Source organism: Pseudophryne corroboree, chromosome 2, assembly GCF_028390025.1.
Source record: "Pseudophryne corroboree isolate aPseCor3 chromosome 2, aPseCor3.hap2, whole genome shotgun sequence".
In the NCBI taxonomy this organism is placed as follows: Eukaryota; Metazoa; Chordata; class Amphibia; order Anura; family Myobatrachidae; genus Pseudophryne; species Pseudophryne corroboree.
In genome coordinates, this window is record NC_086445.1 from 15,341,504 (window position 1) to 15,354,762 (window position 13,259).

The 13,259-nt window shown below is 51.8% G+C and overlaps 1 protein-coding gene across 3 annotated transcripts in view; it reads right to left on the reverse strand.

The window, feature by feature from the left end:
- The window catches only part of RRM1 (ribonucleotide reductase catalytic subunit M1), a 33,783-nt gene extending 20,791 nt beyond the window's left edge, over positions 1–12,992 (reverse strand). Inside the window, exons 1-2 of one of the 3 annotated variants that reach the window (XM_063950829.1) lie at positions 12,873–12,992; positions 8,228–8,316 (exon numbers count right to left, since the gene is read on the reverse strand). In XM_063950829.1, coding sequence (XP_063806899.1) covers positions 8,228–8,316; positions 12,873–12,891 — 108 coding nt within the window. In that variant the 5' untranslated portion in view covers positions 12,892–12,992. Of the gene's footprint in view, positions 1–8,227; positions 8,317–8,753; positions 8,778–9,241; positions 9,262–12,872 lie in introns of those variants that run through there. The other 2 variants (XM_063950835.1, XM_063950830.1) reach the window with 2 other exon arrangements.
- Between the last annotated feature and the right edge of the window lie 267 nt (positions 12,993–13,259).

Genomic DNA, 13,259 nt, shown 5'->3' on the forward strand with positions numbered 1-13,259 from the left:
GCTTCTACCTTACAGAACATGTTTGATAAATGCCATCTCAGAGCGGATTGGCTGCTATGGGAGCTTCTCACTGCTTGATACATGAACCCTATGGTACTTATACATTCAATACTGTTCTTCCGGACAGAACCATCGAGAAATATCACTCGCATATAAAACACATTCAACTTTGGAAAACGTTTAGCAGAACCAAGAATAGATGGACGGCACTCAGTGTCCACCAATGACATCAGAGGAAAAGGATTCAACGCAAGTATATAAAGCCCATCTTCCACACAACCAGACACAATGGACCATAGGGAGGCCCCAAACTCTTGTTCACGGATTTAACCAATTAGACTGAACGATAGTTTGTGTCCGTTTTCCAGTGATTGGGAGGAAATGGTTGAGGGCATTTACTCTCATCCTTTACCAGATTTTTATTGCAGCCAGATTTGGCAGATAATTGTATAGTGTATGCCAAGCTTAAGTCTTGAGAGTTAAACCTTAAGGAACTCCATTGTATTCCCATTAACACACAGACCATCCAGCACAAACAGGAATGTACCAGAAAGTAGCAGGAAACAACTCTTACACCATGGAAGTCCTCTGATCGCTGCCGAAACTGGTTTTCCAGATCTGAGAACAGTCTAAGGCCTGATTTGGATTTTAAAGTAAAGCAAAAAACAAGCATAAAAAAACTAAAAAAAGTACCTGTGCACCTGGGTAACACCCAGCTGCACTGCAAGTGGGGCAGATGTGACACGTGCAGACAGAGTTAGATTTGGGCAACTTCAAACTAAAAATAGGATTTTGGTACTTACCAGGTAAATCCTTTTCTTTGAATCCATAGGGGTCACTGGAGTACTCTTGGTATATGGACGGGCTTCCGTAGGAACACAGCACTGAATATTTAAATTTAGTAACACTCCACCCCTCCATATCCCTGAGCACTTACTCAGTGTTTTTTACTGAGCCGAACAGGAATTAAGAGAGGTTAATAATGGAGTATTACATATAACATAACTGACAATAACGAAGTTAACCCATAACGTTACTGACAACTAACAGTTGACACCCTAACCAGCACTTGTAACTTGAACCAGTCGGTGAAAATGTGTTACCATAAGATCCTCAGAACTAACCCCAAGTAAGTAAACTGCTCTGGGTGGGCGTCCAGTGACCCCTATGGATTCAAAGAAAAGGATTTACCTGGTAAGTACCAAAATCCTATTTTCTTTTTCATCCACTAGGGGTCACTGGAGTACTCTTGGGACGTACCAAAGCTTCCCCCGTGGGCGGGAGAGCAGTTTGGCACTTGTAACACTAGGCGGCCAAAGCTAGATGCTGATGCCGCAAAAGTATCAAACTTGTAAAAGCGCACAAACGTGTGCACTGAAGACCATGTAGCCGCCCGGCAAAGCTGCGTCGCAGAAGCCCCACGACCAGCTGCCCATGAAGTTCCCACAGAACGTGTGGAATGAGCGGTTACTGACGTAGGCGGTTGTAACCTAGCATGAAGGTAAGCCTGGCGTATGGTCAGTTTTATCCATCTGGATAAAGTTTGTTTAGATGCTGGCCAACCCATCTTGGCAGCATCATAGAGAACAAATAACGTATCCGTCTTACGAACTGAAGACGTTCGGGTTACATAAACGCGTAACGCACGAACCACATCCAGAGTTCCAGACTGTGCTGTCAACACAGGAACTACTATTGGTTGATTGATGTGAAAAGATGACACTACCTTTGGTAAGAAGGCGGGATTCGTCCGAAGTTCCGCTCTGTCATCATGAAACACCAAATACGGTGGCTTGCATGACAAGGCACCCAAATCCGAAACACGCCTTGCCGAAGCTAAGGCTAAGAGAAAAATTGTTTTCCAAGTGAGAAACTTTATATCCACTTGTTGTAAGGGTTCAAAATATGAAGACTGTAAGAACTCCAAACCAGATTCAAGTCCCATGGCGCTGTAGGTGGAATGAAAGGAGGCTGTACCCTGATTACACCTTGGAGAAAGGTGCGTATAGACGGCAATAGAGCCAATCGTCTTTGAAAGTAAATTGACAAAGCAGATACCTGCACCTTTAGTGTAGATAAACGCAAACCTCCATCTAAGCCTGATTGTAGAAACAACAAAGGCGGCATAACTTGAAAGCTGATGTCGGAAATTTCCGAGCTTCACACCAACCTATATAGGCACGCCATATTCTGTAATAATGAGCTGCCGTAACCGGCTTCCTAGCTCGTAACATGGTGGTATAACTGAATCTGGAATGCCCTCTCTTTTAAGAGGGCGGTCTCAACAGCCACCCCGTCAAACGCAGCCGCGCTAAATCGGGTAAAGAAAAGGACCCTGTTGTAACAGGTCTGGACGTATCGGGAGCGGCCACGGATCGTCTGCGAGTAATCCTCGAAGATCCGAGAACCAAGCTCTCCGAGGCCAATGAGGCGCCACTAGTATGACTGTGAGCGACTCTCCTTTGATCCGTTTTAGCACCAGAGGGAGCAGCGGAAACGGTGGAAACAGATACACCAGACTGTACGGCCACGCGACAGTGAGAGCATCCACCGCGACTGCCTTTGGATCTCTTGTTCTGGACACATACTGGGGCGTTGATGATTGTGTCGAGATGCATCAGGTCCACCTGAGGATAACCCCATCGCTGAACCAACATGTGAAACACTTCTGGATTTAATGACCATTCGCCTGGGTGAAGATCCCGACGACTGAGATAATCCGCTTCCCAGTTGTCCACTCCCGGAATGAACACGGCCGACAATATCACCTGGTGGTATTCTGCCCAATTGAGGATTCGAGCTACTTCCCGCATTGCCATGCGGCTTCTCGTTCCTCCTTGTTTGTTGATGTATGCGACCGCTGTCGCATTGTCCGACTGCACTTGGACAGGCTGAGAGCGAACCATGTGCACCGCTTGTCGTAGCGCATTGAAAATCGCGCGGAGTTCTAGAACATTTATTGACAGCAATTTTTCGTGATCCGCCCAGAGACCCTGGAGCTGACAATTTTGAATTACCGCTCCCCAACCTCTGAGACTGGCGTCCGTAGTTAGAATTATCCAATTGCAAACTCCGAACCGTCTTCCTGCGGTTAAATTGTGTTCCTTGAGCCACCATAGCAGAGAAACTCTTGCTATTGGTGACAACCTCACTCTGTGGTGAATCTGCAGATGCGAGCCCGACCACTGGGCAAGCACGTTCAGCTGAAATGGACGAGAGTGAAATCTCCCGAACTGAAGCGCCTCGAAAGCTGCCACCATTGTGCCTAACAGGCGAATGCACAAGTGTACCGACACTGTGCGTGGTTTGAGTACTAATTGTACTAGATGGCGTAGCATTTGTACTTTCTGTTGTGGTAGGTAAATCCTTTGATTGACCGTATCGAGAATCATACCTAGGAACTGAAGGCGTTGAGACGGAATCAGATGTGATTTCTTGAAATTGACAATCCAACCGTGGTGAACCAATACATTGTAAGTTAGCAGCGCATGTTGGGTAAGTATCTGTTGAGACGGAGCTTTGATGAGCAGATCGTCTAAATACGGAACTATCGTCACTCCCAGGGATCTGAGGTGAGCTATCATCACAGACATTACTTTGGTGAATACCCGAGGCGCTGATGACAGGCCAAACGGCAGAGCCTGAAACTGGTAATGGTTCTGGCGTATTGCAAATCGTAAGAATTTCTGATGAGGCTGCCAAATTGGAATGTGTAAGTACGCATCCTTGAGGTCTAGCGCAATCATAAATTCCTTGGTCTCTAACCCCGCAATCACCGACCGTAGAGACTCCATTTTGAATCTGTAGTAAGTTACGTACTGATTGAGGCCCTTTAAGTTCAATATTGGTCTGACTGAGCCATCCGGCTTCGGGACCACAAACAGGCTTGAATAATAACCCTGACCCTGTTGGTGTACAGGGACCGGAATCAACACTGCCGAATCCAGTAAGGACTGAATGGCAATTTGCAAAACTCTCCTCTTGTCGTCCGACAGAGGCAATCCTGTCTTGAAAAACCGCAGAGGCGGCAGACAGTCGAACTCTATTTTGTAACCTTTTAACACTAAATTGCGAATCCAGCCCTCCGCGGATGTGTGGAACCACGCCCCATGGAACGTCTGAAGGCGTGCTCCCACAATTGGAGAACCGAGATGGGCTGGTAACCCGTCATGCCACTGGCTTGTCGGTAACCTTAGCGTCTTGGCGAGTTGTGTTGGTTTGATGGAAACCACGTCCTCGACCACGTCTAGCAGGCGTGGCTGATCCTCTGCCACGTCCTCGAAAGGGCTGAGGTCTAAAGGATTTGAACGAAGGTCCAGCGTACCTTCTTCTTGGTGCAGGTGGAGGCAATGGTAAGAACACAGACTTACCTCCCGTAGCCTCCTTAATCCATGCGTCCAATTCTGGACCAAACAACTTCTTGCCATCGTAAGGCAACGCCTCTATACTTCGTTTGACCTCTGCCTCCGCTTGATAAGTACGCAGGTAGAGTGCTCTTCGTGCCGTAACTAGCGAAGATGAAATACGAGAAGTGAGCTGACAGACGTCAGTAGACGCTGTACAGAGATACTCTACAGCCTCAATCATTTGATTCACCTGAATTATCAGGTTTTCGTCATGTAAAGCCGATTTGAGTTCTGTAAGCCATATTATGAGCGCCTTAGTGACCCAAATGCCAACCAATCCAGGTCTTAGCATCACACCTGCTGCTACATACATGGATTTAAGCATAGTTTCTATCTTACGATCTGACGGATCTTTAAGCGTAGTAGCTGATGGCACTGGTATGGTTAATTTCTTGGTAAGCTTTGACACTGAAGAATCAACTATTGGTGGATTCTCCCATGTACCCGTTACCGATTCTGGAAACGGATAACTAGACTTAAATCTGCGAGGTATAGAAAACCGTTTATCTGGATTCTGTCTGGATTCTACTAACATCTGATTTAGAGAATCCGACACAGGAAAACTTACTGGCGTCTTCCGTCGTTTAGTAAATATGACCTGATCATTGGTGAGAGGCTGCTCAGCTTCAGGAAACCTTAGCGACTGCCGTACCGCTCTGATGAGATCATCAATGCCGGAACTGTTAACATCCTCGCCGTCTGACTCCACTTCGCCCTCCTCCCCCTCATCGTGTTCCGTGAGGTCTGGGATGGAATCGTCAGACTGCAACATAGCAGACACTGGAAAATCATAAGACATATGAAAATTATCCCGTTTGCCCAAAATGGATTTGGACCCTACGCAAGGCTGAGACGCCTCCGGTAGTTCTGGCGGTCTCACCCTAGACTCAGATCTTAGCGTTTCTCGCTCCAGACGAGCAGCGGTCATTTCAGTCTGAAATTTCTCCAGTACATTTACTAACATACCCCACGGAGGGTCCGGTGATGAAATTGGTTGCAAAACCGGAGCAGAAATGGTATTCTGAACGGAATCCACAAAACATACGTTACATGTGGTAGATCCAACCGGTAACACACTGCCACATACTTTGCAAATATGCTTTTTAGTTTTTGCTGGTGCCTTACTCATTATGGCGACAGACAATACAATACACAAAACACAGACACCTGCACGACTCAGTAAAATAGCAATAAGGTGGCTCTGTATATATATCTGGCCCAGTGCAATACACGTGGCCAGTACTATGAAATTTGATCCCAAATTCCCACGAACACCCCTGCGCCTCCGGTGGAGAAGAGATGTAGGACAGGAACGTTCTGGAATCACAGAGGAAGACACAGGAAGCTGTTAAAAATGGCTGCCCTGCTATACTTATACACATAATCACAGTGCATTCACTGATTATACTGTAACAATCCCTCTGCTGCTGCAGTATTTCACTGATATGTCCCCCCTGTAATGGCTGTTTATCTTATTACAGCGGCAGCGCAGCGTGTGGGCCCCCAGCGGGTATCGTAGAGCGCTACGTGTGTCCCAGCGGTGGGCTCCTATATATAGCGTGTCAGCTACCAAGGTAGCGCTGCTGTTCCGAGGTGCCTGGCCGGAGGCTGTGGCCTAACGGGCGGGTACCTGAGCGGGGAGAGCCGCGGCGCCTGCACGGAGGTCTGTGGCCGAACGTGTGGGCGCCTGAGTGGATAGAGCCGCTGCGCCTGCACGGAGGTCTGTGGCCGAACGTGCGGGCGCCTGAGAGGGGAGAGCCGCTGCGCCTGCACGGAGGTCTGTGACGAACGTGCGGGCGCCTGAGTGGAGAGAGCCGCGGTGCCTGCACGGAGGTCTGTGGACGAACGTGCGGCCGCCTGAGCGGGGTGGAATGGGCGGGCGCCTGAGCGGGAAGATGCCGGAGGCTGAGAGGGGAGAGCCGCTCCTTGCCGTCACCCAGCACTATGTCTCCACACGTCGGGGCGGCAGCGGGAGCTGACCGCCCCGTTTCACATACCTCACTCCTGCAGACGTGCGGAGGCTCCGACGGGGCTTTTCAGTAAGCGCCGGCCAGCCAGTGCAGGAGGATGTGAGGGCTGTGAGGGAGCTCTTTCAGAGAGGCCCGACACGCCCGTGCTGCAATCAGCAGCTGCACTATCCCTGACCCTGCCTTTTGGAAGGGGGACAGGGATGTGGTCAAACAGTAGAAAAAATAAAAATAAAAATAAATAAAAGTTTCTTCAACAAAACCGTGACTTCAGCTAAGCATGTGTTGCCACGTTCAGCACAGAAAAAACACTGAGTAAGTGCTCAGGGATATGGAGGGGTGGAGTGTTACTAAATTTAAATATTCAGTGCTGTGTTCCTACGGAAGCCCGTCCATATCCCAAGAGTACTCCAGTGACCCCTAGTGGATGAAAAAGAAATCTAAATTGCAGAGTACGAATAAAGCTGTCTAACGTGTGGGTACATGCAAAAGCAGCCAGTATTTACCCTGCACAGAAACAATATAAATGTGTTTGCTCCATTTGCCCTGCTGCAAGATTTGCGCCAGGCACAAAGTTACTGCTTTTTATTTATTTTTTGCTTTACTTCCAAATGGGGCTCATTGGCTCTACCGGAGAACCTGTATTTCTTAAGAATCCCATCTGCTTTCAATCGCCACACACTGATAAACTATATGCGCTAATCACAGATGGAATATAGTCCTAGAAGTCACAGATCCTGTTTTGGGTGCAGACACCACCAGGGGCCCCCATCCTGAGACTGTCTGATGCCACCAGTTGGACCCCATGTCTACTTAGCTCGCTGAGAATCATCGCCATCTGTGGGAACAGGTAAATCGGGTGAAGATCCCACAGGAGCTCTTCCCACTCATCGCCCTACTAACGATCACATCCAGCTACTGTACAGACCACACAAGTCATCTCCAGAATATTTATCAATTGCAAAGGAAGAGGGAACCGACGCAAATACTTCTGCCATAGACACACCACGCTAAACAAGCTCAGACAAACACTGCCGGGGATTCTGCCTGGAATGGTCAGGGTTCTCTCCGCTGCCATAAGGCACTGGATGCTGGACTGTGCACTGAGCAATCTGAATGGCATTATGAACATGTATATAAAGTTACATATTAAGTATCACTGGTCCAGTAACAGGAGAAATTGTACAGCCATAGAGCACACAATCTGGAGAGGTGACCACAGCAACGACACAGGGACCCAGCATATAGGGAATACGTCCCTGTAGCTGGGACTCTCCAGAGAGGTAAAGTAGAATATGCTATATTGTCATGAGGTCTGTGCCTCCCCTTAGTGCCATACACGCAACAACCCATGCTGAGCTGGGCATGGAAGGCGGTGCGGGGACTATTGGGATATTAGGGGGTCTCACCCCTGATGACATGCCTCACCAGGCTGCACCTTACACGCACACTTTGCGGTGCTGCAATCATCCAAGCGTGGCCATTGTTGGAGCAGGAGGCGACACCAAGAACTGTGCCACCCCGGCAGTTCCGGTTCTTAGGTCTGTGCTGCTGTCCGTGTAGGAAGATAATTACAGCTGAGAAATGCACCCTCCCCTGGGGGCACTCCAGAGAAAGAATCCCCGTGCAGTAGGGACAGAAAGTATTTCTGAAGTACCGAGGTCCTGCAGGAAGCTCTGTATGGTACATAACTTACTACAGTCCAACAGGTCATAACATCGTCATGTTACAGGTTGTGTTTCAGAAGTGACAAAAGCCGATTGGTTGGTATTTTCTCTCTCTCCAAAGTTTGATACCTCTCCCCCAGATTTTGAAGCGACAACATTGCACACATACCCCAGCAAACACACTTACCGGATCCACAAAGTCTCCGTTAAGTCCATAGCACAATTTCTGGATCCGAGATGTGATCTTATCAAACATAACGCGTTCCTGCCTTCCATCTGTAAGAGAAGACCGCGCATCCATTAGTGCGATCGCACGAGACCCCCAGGACAGTGTCTAATAGTGACATACTACAAGACGCAGAGCGGGGGCTGTAACACACAGCAGTCACTATCCCCCCATATGAGGCATGCACAGAAACTGATGGGGAGGGCAGACATGATTAGCAGACGGGTCAGTAAATATCACAAGCGGCTGTCTTATCCTCAGTCTGGCTGATATTTACTGACGGGTCAGAAGGCTGAAGGCCGTCACAGCTCGTAGTGTCCCTGAGAGCGCAGATCCTGACACTGGAACACAAGAGCCTCCATCAGGCCATGGGTGACAGGACAGAGAAGCGGAAGATGTCAATGTGGATAGTAAGGCACCGAGCTGGGAGGGGGCATTGGAAGGGAAGGGGTAACACTGGGTCAGGGGGGATATTAGGGGGTCTCACCTCGCTTGATGACGTGCATGGTGATGAGCTGGGTCAGGGGGAGGATATTGGGGGGTATTAGGGGGTCTCACCTCGCTTGATGATGTGCATGGTGATGAGCCGGGTCGGGGGGGGATATTGGGGAGTATTAGGGGGTCTCACCTCGCTTGATGACGTGCATGGTGATGAGCTGGGTCAGGTGGGGGGATATTGGGGGCTATTAGGGGGTGTCACCTCGCTTGATGACGTGCATGGTGATGAGCTGGGTCAGGGGGGAGGATATTGGGGGGTATTAGGGGGTCTCACCTCGCTTGATGACGTGCATGGTGATGAGCTGGGTCAGGGGGGAGGATATTGGGGGGTATTAGGGGGTCTCACCTCGCTTGATGACGTGCATGGTGATGAGCTGGGTCAGGGGGGGGATATTGGGGGGTTTTAGGGGGTCTCACCTCGCTTGATAACGTGCATGATGATGAGCTGGGTCAGGGGGGGATATTGGGGGATCTCACCTCGCTTGATGACGTGCATGGTGATGAGCCGGGTCAGGGGGGGATATTGGGGGGTATTAGGGGGTCTCACCTCGCTTGATGACGTGCATGGTGATGAGCTGGGTCAGGGGGGGGGGGGTATTAGGGGGTCTCACCTCGCTTGATGATGTGCATGGTGATGAGCCGGGTCAGGGGGGGATATTGGGGGTATTAGGGGGTCTCACCTCGCTTGATGACGTGCATGGTGATGAGCCGGGTCAGGGGGGGATATTGGGGGTGTTAGGGGGTCTCACCTCGCTTGATAACGTGCATGGTTATGAGCTGGGTCAGCGGGGGATATTGGGGGGTCTCACCTCGCTTGATGACGTGCATGGTGATGAGCCGGGTCATGGGGGGATATTGGGGGGTATTAGGGGGTCTCACCTCGCTTGATGACGTGCATGGTGATGAGCTGGGTCAGGGGGGGTTATTGGGGGGTATTAGGGGGTCTCACCTCGCTTGATGACGTGCATGGTGATGAGCTGGGTCAGGGGGAGGATATTGGGGGGTCTCACCTCGCTTGATAACGTGCATGGTGATGAGCTGGGTCAGGGGGGGATATTGGGGGGTATCACCTCACTTGATGACGTGCATGGTGATGAGCCGGGTCAGGGGGGGGGGGTATTGGGGGGTATTAGGGGGTCTCACCTCGCTTGATGACGTGCATGGTGATGAGCTGGGTCAGGGGGCGTTATTGGGGGGTATTAGGGGGTCTCACCTCGCTTGATGACGTGCATGGTGATGAGCCGGGTCAGGGGGGGATATTGGGGGGTATTAGGGGGTCTCACCTCGCTTGATGACGTGCATGGTGATGAGCTGGGTCAGGGAGGGATATTGGGGGGTATTTGGGGTCTCACCTCGCTTGATGACGTGCATGGTGATGAGCTGGGTCAGGGGGGGATATTGGGGGGTATTAGGGGGTCTCACCTCGCTTGATAACGTGCATGGTGATGAGCTGGGTCAGGGGGGGATATTGGGGGTCTCACCTCACTTGATGACGTGCATGGTGATCAGCTGGGTCAGGGAGGGATATTGGGGGGTATTAGGGGGTCTCACCTCACTTGATGACGTGCAAGGTGATGAGCCGGGTCAGGGGGGGATATTGGGGGTATTAGGGGGTCTCACCTCGCTTGATGACGTGCATGGTGATGAGCTGGGTCAGGGGGGGGGATATTGGGGGTCTCACCTCGCTTGATGACGTGCATGGTGATGAGCCGGGTCAGGGGGGGATATTGGGGGTATTAGGGGGTCTCACCTTGCTTGATGACGTGCATGGTGATGAGCCGGGTCAGGGGGGGATATTGGGGGTATTAGGGGGTCTCACCTCACTTGATGACGTGCATGGTGATGAACCGGGTCAGGGGGGGGGGATATTGGGGGTATTAGGGGGTTTCACCTCGCTTGATGACGTGCATGGTGATGAGCTGGGTCAGGGGGGGGATATTGGGGAGTATTAGGGGGTCTCACCTCGCTTGATGACGTGCATGGTGACAAGCTGGGTCAGGGGGGGATATTGGGGGGTATTAGGGGGTCTCACCTCGCTTGATGACGTGCATGGTGATGAGCTGGGTCAGGGGGAGGATATTGGGGGGCATTAGGGGGTCTCACCTCGCTTGATGACGTGCATGGTGATGAGCCGGGTCAGGGGGTGATATTGGGGGGTATTAGGGGGTCTCACCTCGCTTGATGACGTGCATGGTGATGAGCTGGGTCAGGGGGGGGATATTGGGGGGCATTAGGGGGTCTCACCTCGCTTGATGACGTGCATGGTGATGAGCCGGGTCAGGGGGGGATATTGGGGGGTATTAGGGGGTCTCACCGCGCTTGATGACGTGCATGGTGATGAGCCGGGTCAGGGGGGGGATATTGGGGGGTATTAGGGGGTCTCACATCGCTTGATGACGTGCATGGTGATGAGCTGGGTCAGGTGGGGGGATATTGGGGGGTATTAGGGGGTGTCACCTCGCTTGATGACGTGCATGGTGATGTGCTGGGTCAGGGGGGAGGATATTGGCGGTATTAGGGGGTCTCACCTCGCTTGATGACGTGCATGGTGATGAGCTGGGTCAGGGGGGGGATATTAGGGGGTGTTAGGGGGTCTCACCTCGCTTGATAACGTGCATGGTTATGAGCTGGGTCAGGGGGGGATATTGGGGGGTCTCACCTCGCTTGATGACGTGCATGGTGATGAGCCGGGTCAGGGGGGGATATTGGGGGGTATTAGGGGGTCTCACCTCGCTTGATGACGTGCATGGTGATGAGCTGGGTCAGGGGGGGGATATTGGGGGGTGTTAGGGGGTCTCACCTCACTTGATGACGTGCATGGTGATGAGCCTGGTCAGGGGGGGTATTAGGGGGTCTCACCTCGCTTGATGACGTGCATGGTGATGAGCTGGGTCAGGGGGGGATATTGGGGGGTATTAGGGGGTCTCACCTCGCTTGATGACGTGCATGGTGATGAGCCGGGTCAGGGGGGGTATTAGGGGGTCTCACCTCGCTTGATGACGTGCATGGTGATGAGCTGGGTCAGGGGGGGTTATTGGGGGGTATTAGGGGGTCTCACCTCGCTTGATGACGTGCATGGTGATGAGCTGGGTCAGGGGGAGGATATTGGGGGGTCTCACCTCGCTTGATAACGTGCATGGTGATGAGCTGGGTCAGGGGGGGATATTGGGGGGTATTAGGGGGTCTCACCTCACTTGATGACGTGCATGGTGATGAGCCGGGTCAGGGGGGGGGATATTGGGGGGTATTAGGGGGTCTCACCTCGCTTGATGACGTGCATGGTGATGAGCTGGGTCAGGGGGGGTTATTGGGGGGTATTAGGGGGTCTCACCTCGCTTGATGACGTGCATGGTGATGAGCCGGGTCAGGGGGGGATATTGGGGGTATTAGGGGGTCTCACCTCACTTGATGACGTGCAAGGTGATGAGCCGGGTCAGGGGGGGATATTGGGGGTATTAGGGGGTCTCACCTCGCTTGATGACGTGCATGGTGATGAGCTGGGTCAGGGGGGGGATATTGGGGGTCTCACCTCGCTTGATGACGTGCATGGTGATGAGCCGGGTCAGGGGGGGATATTGGGGGTATTAGGGGGTCTCACCTTGCTTGATGACGTGCATGGTGATGAGCCGGGTCAGGGGGGGATATTGGGGGTATTAGGGGGTCTCACCTCACTTGATGACGTGCATGGTGATGAACCGGGTCAGGGGGGGGGGATATTGGGGGTATTAGGGGGTTTCACCTCGCTTGATGACGTGCATGGTGATGAACCGGGTCAGGGGGGGGGATATTGGGGGTATTAGGGGGTTTCACCTCGCTTGATGACGTGCATGGTGATGAGCCGGGTCAGGGGGGGATATTGGGGAGTATCACCTCGCTTGATGACGTGCATGGTGATGAGCTGGGTCAGGGGGGGGGGATATTGGGGAGTATTAGGGGGTCTCAACTCGCTTGATGACGTGCATGGTGACAAGCTGGGTCAGGGGGGGATATTGGGGGGTATTAGGGGGTCTCACCTCGCTTGATTACGTGCATGGTGATGAGCCGGGTCAGGGGGGGGGATATTGGGGGGTATTGGGGGAAATATTGGGGGGGTATTAGGGGGTCTCACCTCGCTTGATGACGTGCATGGTGATGAGCCGGGCCGGGGTCTGTGTCTCTGTGTATCAGGAGCTGGAAAATGAGCGCGAACCCGCAGCAAACGAATTCCGCGCCAAAGCGTGACGTCACCTGTGGGCGCGGCTGTTATACGTTTCTGCTGTAGGAGGGTGTCACTGGGGCCATTAGCCCCGCCTCCCTCCTCCCTGCGTACACTGTACCTGAGCTCCAACAAAATGAAGCCGCATGTGCAGACATTGTAAGCCTGTATTTTATATACACTCTGCTGCCTCTAGAATCCAGTCATTACATGTCCAGGCTTGTAGCTATGCTACATGTATTATACAATAATGATGTTATATAGGGTGAGCTGGAGATAAATCTCTCCCTAATCTCCGGA